Source organism: Mus caroli, chromosome 8 (assembly GCF_900094665.2).
Source record: "Mus caroli chromosome 8, CAROLI_EIJ_v1.1, whole genome shotgun sequence".
NCBI classification, from domain to species: Eukaryota; Metazoa; Chordata; class Mammalia; order Rodentia; family Muridae; genus Mus; species Mus caroli.
Genome location: NC_034577.1, coordinates 1,187,073 through 1,199,084, shown reverse-complemented (window position 1 = coordinate 1,199,084; position 12,012 = coordinate 1,187,073). Strand labels below are relative to the sequence as shown.

Below are 12,012 nucleotides of genomic sequence, written 5' to 3'. Positions count from 1 at the left end.
AACACACTATTTTTATTACATTTTAGAAATGTATTTAGGCCGGGCGTGGTGGCGCACGCCTTTAATCCCAGCACTTGGGAGGCAGAGGCAGGCGGATTTCTGAGTTCGAGGCCAGTCTGGTCTACAAAGTGAGTTCCAGGACAGCCAGGGCTACACAGAGAAACCCTGTCTCGAAAAACCAAAAAAAAAAAAAAAAAAAAAAAAAANTTTTTTTGGTNGGGGGGGGGGGCAGAGAAAGCATAGCTAGAGGTCAGAGAACAATTTGTGGGAGCTGGCTCTCTTCAGTGTGTGGGTCCAGGTGGGTCAAACTCAAGTGCTCAAGTCCTTTACTGGGCTGAGCCTTCTCACCAGTCTACACTTTTGAAGAATCATCTCAGTCTGGAGTAGAGCAAACCTTATCTTGCCACATTCATTCTTCCTGGCCAAGGAGAGAGCCAGCCATTTTGGGAGATGGGGTGGGTGGGTAGACTTTGTATCCTCTTACTAATCATGTGATAGTCTTGCTTCGCCCACAGATGAACTAGATACAAATGTCAAAATACCCACCTGCCTCCTTCTACTTACTCATTTACGTATGGGATGTGTGAGTGTGTGTGCATGTGTGGTATACACATATACACATACATACACGTGGAGGCCAGAGGTCAATCTCAGGTACTGTTCCTCAGGCTCCGTCTGCTTTGATTCCTGAGACTGGGTCTGACCACAAGTAGCCTAGAGTGGCTCGACAGTGAGACAGAGATCTGCCTGTCTCCTCCTCCCCAGTGCCAGGATAACGAACATGCACCACAGGGCTATGCTTATGTCTCAACGTCAGTTTCAAGCAATTGTCGATCTTCCAGAGAGCTTAGGTTCAATTCCCAGCACCCACGTGAAGTTCATCCCTAGGACCCACTTAAAAATGATAGCTCTGAGCATGAGAAGGCGGAAGAATCCTGGGGCTCATTCACCAGCCAGTCTAGCCTACTTGAGGAGCTGAGTACAGCGAGAAGCCCCATCTCAAAACAAAACAGGGCAATGGCTCCTGAGAATGACTTGTGACCTCCACATGCACATAAACATGCACATGTACACATGCGTGCACATATACAAACACAGGAAAAAAATAATCATACCTCTCTCAAGAAGCTTGCCTTGGATATTATTTACCTTCCCTCCCAAGCTAGAACCAGTGTCTTTCCAGGTGGCCTCCCCACTGCTCTTCACTCTATGGGGCACCTCCTCACCATGCAGTTCACCCGGAGCTGACTCTGCTTGCTCCCTGCAACCTCCAAAGACACATCATGACTCTGGCAGGCCCACGTTGGAGAATCTGGAGCCTTTCATACAGCCTGGGACCCTCCAGCTCAGATTCTGCTGGCCTGGGTGGTTCTATCATGCATGGAAAATGGCCAAGGCCACTGGGATGGGGCCCCAGAACCTGCTCAAGCCCAGGTCATGTAAGATGAGGCAGGCCTGACATCATTTTGCAGGGATGCGTGATACCTGAGATGCTGAAAGGCACCTGGGGTATGGGCAGAAAAGGACTATCCTAGGGTGAGAAGACAGGTGGCTACATCACCCTCTTTCTCCCAAAGGCCCTATGTATGTGGTCCCTACTTTCATGCCTACTGCCCCGGATGAAGGACAATGCCTGGCAGGAGTCAATGTATTGTTTGTGTTGAAGCATGGAAATGGAGGGTACAGACAGGGGTGCTTGGGGGTCCTCCCAGCCACTTGTCAGCAATCTCAACCTTGACCACATATGGAGTTGGAACTTAGGCTGAAGTTGCTGGGTGAGCTACACTAGTATCCCATGCTTTTGTCCTTAAACTCTAGAGTGACATGCTGCCTTTGGTTCTCTCTTTAAAACGTTTTTTTTTTTTTTCATTTATTTTGTTGGGTGTGGGGGGCAGGCTGTGGTGTACATGTGGAGATCAGAAGGCAACTTCCAGTAATATGATCTCCTTCTACCCCCTAGGTCTTGGGTATTAAAGTCATCCAGCTTGGAAGCAAGCACTTTACCTCCTCAATCATCTTTTACCCACCTTGCATTCATTTCTTTTGCCATCCCATATTGCCATTTCTGTCTCTCTCCTGTCCTCTTCCCTGTCTCCATGCTTCTTTGGGTGCCTCACACTGTCTTTATGTCAACCTCAGATCCTCTTCCCAAAGTCAAGCATCTCTGTCTCTAGATTCTGAATCCCATCATCAGAGACCCCACCACTCCAGCCTCTGTGCCACACAGTTCAGCTCTCTTGCCCAAATCACCTCTCCTGATGATCTAGCAAAATCTTGGAACTGTAGGTTATACCTCCTTCACAGACTAGATGGAGACTTGGAGGGTGTCCCATGTATAAGGGGTGTGAATAGAAGTGCGGCTGGGGGGCTGGTGAGATGGCTCAGTGGGTAAGAGCACCCAACTGCTCTTCCGAAGGTCCAAAGTTCAAATTCCAGCAACCACATGGTGGCTCACAACCATCCGTAATGAGATCTGACTCCCTCTTCTTGAGTGTCTGAAGACAGCTACAGTGTACTTATATATAATAAAAAATAAATAAATCTTTAAAAAAAAAGAAAACCACCGAATATACTATTAAAAAAAAAAAAAAGAAGGGGAGGACCCACTGACCCACCTTGGGGCTTCTGCCAGCCTGGCCATCATTGGCTTAAGAGTGACATATAACTTGAGTCCTTCCCTTCTCTCTTCCTTCACACCTTCATCCCTTTTTGTCCTTCCTTCTACTCCTTCCTTAAATCCCACCCACCCATCTTTCCTGACATATCCTCCCAAGTGCTGAGTTGATATATGTACACTACCACTGTGCTGCTGGGTAGGAGTTAGTTGTTTTATGTGTGCATGTTGAGCATGTGAAGGCACGCGTGCCATGACTCATGGAGAAGTCAGAAGAGTTCTCTGGAGTCAGTTCTTTTCTTCCACCTTTACGTAAGTTCTGAGAATTAAGGTCAAGGCATCAGGTTTATGTAGCAAGTGCTTATTCCCAATGAGCCATCTCAAAGGCCCAGGGCTCTGATCCTGATGCTGTATTCTGCCTTTCCAACTGTCTGCAGGCACACCTGCGGCAATGGTTTTTGCTCCCAGCCCAATCTGTGTACCTGTGTGGATGGGACCTTGACCCCCAGCTTTGGAGTAAGTAGAAGTGAGTGAGCCTCTTGGGGGAGGAAGAGAAGATTCTAGAAACTTGAATGTCACTCGGAGCCTAGGTTGGTTTTGTTTTGCTGGACCTGGTCAGACCCTCATGGAACATCGTTACTTTACTGTATGTTTCTAATGATCCATAGCATCATTGGGGTGTAGCATGAGCTGCGTGACTGGGGCAGCTGCCGAGGGAAGTCATGTCTACACTGAAAATAAATACTATGCCAAAATGTGGAGGTGAGAGGTAACTTGCAGGAGTTGATTCTCACCTTCCACCATGTAAGTCTGAGTGATGAACCTCAGGTGGTCACACTTGGCAACACACACCTTTATGAGCTGAGCCATCTTACCAGGACCCCTTTTCTTTTTCTCTTTTTTTTTTTTTTTTGGCAGTTTTTGTCATTTTATTTAAACACAAAACATGCACACCAGCCATCTATTCATTTTCTTCGCTGTGTAGCCTGGCGCTGGGATTGGTGACTCTGATGGCCAGCTGTGCTGCTCTTTCTACAATGGCTTTTCGGTTCTTAGAGGACACGTTGTGAGCAATCTCAGCACAGTAAGATTTGTTGCACATCAGCAGCACTTCCAGCTCCTTGACATTGTGGACCAGGAACTTGCGGAAGCCACTGGACAGCGTGTGCTTGGTTTTCTTGTTGCTCCCGTAACCGATGTTGGGCATCAGGATCTGGCCCTTGAACCTTCTCCGCACCCTGTTGTCGATGCCTCTGGGTTCCCGCCAGTTTCGCTTAATTTTCACATATTGGTCTGACTGGTGTCTGATGAACTTCTTGGTTCTCTTTTTGACGATCTTGGGCTTCACCAGAGGCCAGAGGGCAGCCATGGTGCCGCAAAACAGATGGCAGCCACCTCGTAGGCAGCGCCGAGGAAGAAGCTTGCTTGCTTGCTTTATTTATTTATTTATTTATTTATTTATTTATTTATTTATTTATTGTTTTGAGACAGGGTTTCTCTGTGTAGCCTTGGCTGTCCTGGAACTCATTCTAGACCAGGCTGGCCTCGAACTCAGAAATTCGCCTGCCTCTGCCTCCCAAGTCCTGGAATTAAAGGTGTGTGCCACCACCACCCGACTACTTTTTATTTTTAAAGATTTTGTTATCTTAAAATTATGAGTATGGGAGAGTATTATACACGAATACAGGGGACTCTAGAGATCAGAAGAAAGTATCAGATTCCTTGGAGCTGGTTGTGAGCTGCCTGATATGGGTTCTAGGAACTGAATGCTGGCCCATGGTAAGCACAGTACACATTTTAATTGTACCAAGGCATCTCTACAGCCCCATAAGGAATTCATTCTTTCCTTCCTTCCTTCCTTCCTTCCTTCCTTCCTTCCTTCCTTCCTTCCTTGAGTTTCCTCACTATGCAGCCCTGACTAGTCTAGAAATGGTATGTAGACCAAGCTGGCCCTGAATTCACAGAGATGCATTTTCCTCTGCCTCCTTAGTGCTGCATTTATAGGTATGCACCACCATTCCAGACTCTTTAACTCTTTAAGGGAGGATTTTGCTGTATACCCTAAAGTGGTCCTGATTTGTAATCTTCTCATGTTAGCCTCTGGAGTAGCCAAGATTACAGGTATACACCATCATGCCGAGTTGAATTCTATGTCTTAAAACGTTTGTTGAATGTGAGTGGGTCTGTGTAAACTAAACCAGTTGAAAATGGCTGGGTGTGGGGTAGAGAGAAGAGAGGTGGAGCTGAGATACCACTCTGGGGATGGGAAAGTTCAGTGTGAGATATGGGAAGGCCGGAGCTGGTTCAGGGGTCCCTGGGCCTGCAACAATGCTGGGGCTGCGGGGTTCTCTGACTCTTGGACATCCTGGCATCACTGGGAGTCAAGGAAGAGCCAGGGGAAAGGGAAGCTCTGCCTTGTCCCAGCAGTGATTGTCCTTAGCGTAGTGGAGGCAGATTGTGGCTAGGAGGGCAAAGAAGCTTTCTACAGGAGAATTAAGCTGCAGCTCTGTCGTCAAAGGCCTTGTCCATGACTCCCTATGATGGATCTTGATGAAAGAGACAGTCCGTGGTTCTAAACAATTTATTGGTTGTTCATGACAGAAAATGGATGCATAATGTACTACCCTTCTCGGGGTGAACCTGACATTAAATAGCTTTTGCAGGGAGGAATGTCTGGGAAAGGAAGCTTGTTGGCTAAGTCCTCTGGGCCTCTAGGTACCTTAATAGCATGGGGAACTCTGTTTTGAGCCTATATGAGCATAGGACACCTTGCTTTAATGTGAGGAATATGGCACATGTTCCAGGTCAGGAGTCTGGCAGGGAGCAGGGAGCAGGGAGTCACCTAAGCCTCAGGTGTGTGCCTACCAAGTCTCCATGTCTCAACCTGCTCTACCTTACCAAACTTTCTGGCATGGTTTTACCATCCAACAAGTGTGTTACTCCAACCCATATACCAAGTGACTAGGAAAGCTGCAAGGACCTGAACACAATAGGTTCTTTGTGTGGGACCTGAACACAATAGGTTCTTCAACAGGTCCAGGTTGCTGTGCAGGCTGATCTACCCCTTGGTCCATATGATCTAGCAGACCTGGTGGTGCTTGAGGTGTCCGTGGCAGATAAGAATTGTGTTGGGAGTCTTTGGAAGGTGAATCACAGAACAAAGTGGCCATGGTGGCAAAGATGGGGATTAGGCATGGGCTCAGCAACATGAACCTCAACTCATCAAGACTGGCCTGGCTACAGCTGCTACTGAGTGCCAGATCTGCCAATAGCAAAGGCCAACACTGAGCCACAGATATGGAACCAATCCCCCAGGGTTACCATCCAGCAACCTGGTGGCAGGTTGACTACATTGGACCACGTCCTCCATGGAAAGGACAATGCTTTGTCCTTACTGAAGTAGATACTTACTCTGTTTACATATTTGCCTTTCCTGCATGTAATGCTTCAGACAAAACCAACTTCTGTGGACTCACAGAATGCTTTATCCACTGACATGGTATTCCACACAGTATTGCTTTGACCAAGGAACTTACTTCCCAGCCATAGAAATGCAACAGTGGGCCCACAATCACACAAGACCACAACCACTGGTCTTGCCACATTCTCTACTATTCGTAAGTAACTGACCTGATAGAAAGATGGAATGACCTTTTGAAGGTACAGTTACAGTGCCAATTAAATGGCAGCAACATGGATGACTAGGACATGGTTCTCTAGAAAGCAGCATATGCTTTGAACTAGTGCCCTAAATATGGTACTGTTTCTCCCATAGCCAGGATCCTTGGGTCCAGGAATTAAGGGGTGGGTAAAGGAAATAGGTCCACTTACTATCACTCCTAGTGACCCACTAGGAAAGTTTTTGTTTCCTGTCCCCATAGTGCTAAATTCTGTTGACCTAGAAATTTGATTGCAGAGTGTGGAATGCTCCTGCCAGGAGCCAAAACAAACATTCCATTAAACTGGGATCTCAGACATTCCCCTGGTCACTTTGGGCTTCTAATGCCCTTAATCCAACAGGCTAAGAAAAGAATAACAGTATTAGGAGAGGTAATCGATCCAGATAACCATGGGGAAATCGGATTGTCTTCCACAGTAGAGGTAAGAAGGATGTGGTCTGGAGTGCAGGAGATTCCTTAGGTTGTCTCTTAGGACTGCCATGCCCCGTGATTAAAGTTAATGGGACACTACAACAGCCTAATCCAGCCAGCATGACAAAGGACACAGGCCTATCAGGAATGAAGGTATGGGGTCACTCATCCAGGAAAGGAGCCAGGACCTGCTGAGGTGCTTGCAGAGGGTGGAGGAAATACAGAATGGGCAGTAGAAGAACACAGGGCCAGGACCAGTTGCAAAAATGAGGGTTATAATTAATGCGTTTCTGTTGTATTTTGTTAAGAATGTATTTGCACAGATATTTGTGTTTTCTTTCCATTTCTTTAACAAAAATTAAGAGAATATCAGTGAGTATTGTATTTCAGTTTGAGTTACTAAAAGGATACCCCCCTCCAAGGGACACATACCACTTTCTGTAAATGACCACTTCCTACCTGACCTCTCAGCTTTTAAGTAAATGAAATTCACACACTTAATTTTATCACTTAAAAGTAACTATTGTGCCAGGCGTGGTGGTGCATGCCTTTAATCCCAGCACTTGGGAGACAGAGGCAGGCAGATTTCTGAGTTTAAGGCCAGCCTGATCTACAGAGTGAGTTCCAGGACAGCCAGGGCTACACAGAGAAACCCTGTCTCGAAAAACCAAAAAAAAAAAAAAAAAAAGTAAATATCGTGTGGCATTTGGTACATTTACTTTATACAGCCACCACTTACCTTACTTTAAAAATCTTTGTGTCTCCCTTATGGGGAAAAGCATTAAAAATGTAGCATTTTTACCAGTTGTAACTAAATACTTTGGTGACAATATTACTAGAGTCCCAATATTATACAAAGATCTCTTTCTTCACTCTGTTGTTGTTTTGGGGGTATGTGTGTATGTGTGTATATGTAGGCCATGACACATGTATACAAGCCAATGAACAACCTTGGGTGTCAGGTGTCAGTCCTCACTATCTACCTTGTTTCTGGTATAGTCTTTTTTTTTTTTGTTTGTTTGTTTGTTTGTTTGTTTGTTTGTTTGTTTGTTCTCACTGCTGACTAAGCTAGAGGGCCCATAAGCTTCCAAGGAGTCTGCTATCTTCACATCACATCGCTCTGTAGACTCCCTGGGACTACAGATACACATTACCATGCTTGTGTGGGATGTGAGTATCCGAACTCAGGCCCTCGTGTAGCAGCTACTTTGCCCACTTAGCCATCTCCCCAGCCATCATTTCCTCCGTTTTCTTGCATTTACTGTCATGAAATAAATACAAATAACAAAATTTATTGTTTTATCCTTTCTTAAAAATTCGTGTTGCTGGAGGCTAAACACAAAGACTTGTATAGGGTAGGTAGGTCAGAGTCCCACCTGAGGTAATCTCCAGTGCTCATCTTAGGTTGGTTATTATCATTTTTAAAAGGAGAGGTTCCCTATACCCAGGCTAGCCACAAAACCAACACAAATTCAAGAATGACCTTGCACTCCTAATCCTTCTGATTTGGGGGATTACAGGTATGTACCACCATGTCCAATCCTTGCAGTGCTGAGGATGAACCCATGGTCTCATGTATGTGAGGCAAGTACTCTACTAACTGAGCTATGCTGTAGGTTATTTGATGACACTGTGAACCCCAAGATTGTGGGGTTTTACTGGAAAACCTGTTTCTGGTTGTGGTGTGGCTCAGCCATTGGCACACACACACCTTTAATCCCAAACAATAAAAGTAAAGTAAGTTTGTAGAAGGAAGCACCCATATTTGGAAGTGGTGTTTATTGAGTGGCAAAGTGACGAATCAGAAAAAGATTTGACGAATAGGATCTGCCCAACTCTCACAAGAGGAGAGAGGAAAGGGAATCTACTTAAAAGAACAGTGCAGACAGAAAAAAGAAGAGAGGAGGCAGTTTTACCAAGAGAGCTTTACAGAGAAGAGAGAACAAGCTAGACAAGGTGAAAACAGAACAAGCCAGAGAATGAGAAGGAGCCAGAAGATCACAACAGATTGCTAGCATTAGTTTGATGAAGAGCAATTCAGTCAGAGGCCAAGAGAGAAGCCAGACTGGATCGGTCAGCTTGGAGAGGAATTTGAGCCAGAAAGGCTGAGTTGAACCAACCAGTTAGAAATCAGAAAGAGTTAGAAAGGGTGAGTTTATTCGGCAGCAAGTCTCAGAGGCGGAAAATTTTCTAGACCTAGATTAGATTGTACAGAGGCTAGAAGCTTCTAGGACTAAGCCCTGATTAGCAGATGGGGGCAGTAAACCTTGGAGACAACTATTACATCAGTCAATAAAAATATTTTTACAGAACTACATTCCCAGTCCCATTTTAACCATTTCTGTATGAACAAGTCAATCACATTTAGTTATTTCCAGTGTTGTGCAATCAGTACTCCATTTATTCAACTTTGAACAAGTACTTATGGAGAACCTGGTACTGTGTACCAGGATCCAAGGTGTGACTTGAACAAAGCAGCCTCTATCAATTATGTGCATGTTAGCTCATATTCCAGCAGACTAGCTGTCTGTATTTATGGAATCTGCATCTTTAGCATCAAGCAACCTCAGATTTAAACCATTCAGGAAAAAAAAATCCACGTATATCCTGAACATGTAGCCTTTTTTCTTGTCCATAACCATTACTGCATAACCAATACAGAGCAACTATTTACAAAGCAGTTGTGAGTCCTCTCGAGAGATGACTTTAATGTCTATGGCAGGCTCGGGGGGGGGGGGGGGGATCTCCAGCATGCATGTTTGTAAAACAAACAAACAAACAAACAAACAAAAAGAACAAAAAAGTCAGGCACAGTGATGCATGCCTATAATCCCAGTGCTGGAGAGATGGAGACAGAAGGTTCTCCAGAGATCATTAACCAGCAGCTTATCCTAACTGGTAAGTTCCAGGTTCACTGAGAGACCCTGTCTCAAAAAAAAAAAAAAAAAAAAAAAAAAGGCAGAAGAAGTAAAAAAATTTTAAATAGGAACTGATTGAAGAATACACCTGATGTTGACTTCTGGATGCCACATGCGTGCACATATGTATATACACACAAAATAATCTCCAGAAGGCATACCAATGGTAACACACTCCTGTGTTGACAGGCTAAGGCAAAATTGTGCATTACATGCCTGGGCTACATCCTGAGAACCTGTCTTAGAAATCAAGGGCTAGGTTAGAGAGATGAGTTGAGGTAGGAGCATATGCAGGGGACCTAGTTCCCAACACCCACGTCAAGCAGCTCAGAACAACCTGTAATTCCAGCTCCAGGAAGGCTTACCTCCTCCTCTGATTTCTGCAGTCACCTGCACTTACACATGTCCCATACCCACACAGAGAGACACACATATACACATAGTTTTTTTTAACTAAATTTTTGGAGGGTGTTAAGACAAAATCTCCCTATGTAGTCCTGTCTTGGAATTTTCTATATAGACATAGCTGAACTTGAATTCACAGACATCTGCCTGCATTTGCCTCTTGAATGCTGGGATAAAGGCAGATGACACTACACCTATCAGAACTAAATAAATCTTTAAACAAACAAAAAAACAAACAAACAAAACCTGTGATTGTCATTCATTGGTAGGCCTCGGGTTCTATGCCTACCACTGCAGATGATGATGATGATAATGATGATAAAAACTATGGGGTAATATGTGTAGATGCTATGTAAATATTGCATCATTTTATATAAGAGGCCTGGTGTCAGTGCCTTGCAGATACCAAGACACAACTATATAAAGGTACTCACAGACAACCACACCCTGGAGAAGGGTATTTCACAGGCTCAACGAAGGTAGGGCAGACCTCCCTTCCTAGACACAGCCTCTTCCCTCCCTGTGTCCCTAGACCACAACAGGTCTGCCATCAGCACCATGTGCTTTAACACAGGTGGTAGCTTTGTGTTTCCACAACAACCCAGCTTCTTGCTGGCTCCTAGTGCCCAATACTGTGTGGGTGAGACCAGAGGCTGGACCTCTGATTTCAGAAGGTAAAAGAATGAGGGAAGGAGGTAAGAAGATAAAAAGGAGATAGCATCAGGGTTGAGGGAATGGAGGAAGTGAAAAAAGGAGACAAGGAAAGGGGGAAGAACCAAGAATAGGGGAGAGATGGTGGGCGAGGACACAGAAAAGAGGGAGAGGAGACAAAGAAAAGGTTGAGAATGTGGCTCAGTCAGTAAAATGCTTACCATACAAACATGAAGGCTTCACCTTGATTCCCAGAATCCACATTTCTAAAAAGTGAGACATGGTGACATCTGCTTGTATTCCCAGCACTGAGGAGGCAGGGACAGACAGCCTAACCTAGTCAGCAAGTTCCAAACCACTGAGAAACCCTGTCTCAAAACACAGCATGTACTGGAGAGATGGCTCAACAGGTAACATTGCTGGCTGATTCCGTGTGAGAACCTGAGTTTAGATCCTAGCAGTCATGTACAAGGCTAGGCATGGCTGTGTTCATCTGTAACCACAGAGCTGTGGGGGACAGACACAAGATCACAGGGAACCAGCCTAGCTCCAGATTCAGTGAGAGAGCCTGCCTCAAAGGAATGAGATGGAGTGTGTGTGTGTCTGTGTTTGAGAGAGAGCGCGACAGAGACAGCAGGATGCCTGACATCCTCTTCTGATCTCAATGTGTACACAGAGGTAGATATACATGAACATGGATCTTTACATATCATACACCACATGCACATTCATATGTATACAAAGGGGGATAGATATAATATGTGTGAAAAACAATACCTGAGGTTGGCATCTGTTCTCCATGGGCATATGAACACCACACACACACACACACACACACGTACACACAGAGGGATCTGATTATATTCCTAACATCCACATGATAGATCACAACCACCTATAACTCTAGTTTCAGAGGATCTGATACCTTCTTCTGGCCTCTGCGGGTACCAGACATACATATGGTATGCAGACCTATACAGGCAAAGCATTCATATACATTAAACAAAGAAACAAACAAACAAATAAAAATAGTACAGAGAGAGGGAAGGGAGGGGAGAGAAAGAGAGAGAGGAGGAGGAGGAAGAAGAGGAGGAGGAGGAGTGTCGCCTCTGTTTCTGACCAGCAGAAAAGAGCAACGATGACACTACGTTCTTCTCAAAGCAGTTTATTCAGGAACCTTTTAACATCATGCATGAATCTCTCTCTAGGAATAGTCTCTTGTGTGTATCTCCCTATATCTACGAATACCTCCACCCCCAATCGCAATCCCTTATATAATCTCTCAACCACGCCCCATCAGCCCAGTCCACGTAACAGCAGTCCATTGGCCAGA

At 45.0% G+C, this 12,012-nt stretch overlaps 1 protein-coding gene across 1 annotated transcript; it reads right to left on the bottom strand.

The window, feature by feature from the left end:
* Positions 1-3,518: 3,518 nt before the first annotated feature.
* LOC110300695 (60S ribosomal protein L32) lies at positions 3,519-4,026 on the bottom strand. The gene has a single exon (XM_029480938.1). It carries the CDS (start codon positions 3,981-3,983, stop codon positions 3,576-3,578), a length of 408 nt encoding a protein of 135 aa, XP_029336798.1. The 5' UTR covers positions 3,984-4,026; the 3' UTR covers positions 3,519-3,575.
* Positions 4,027-12,012: the final 7,986 nt, after the last annotated feature.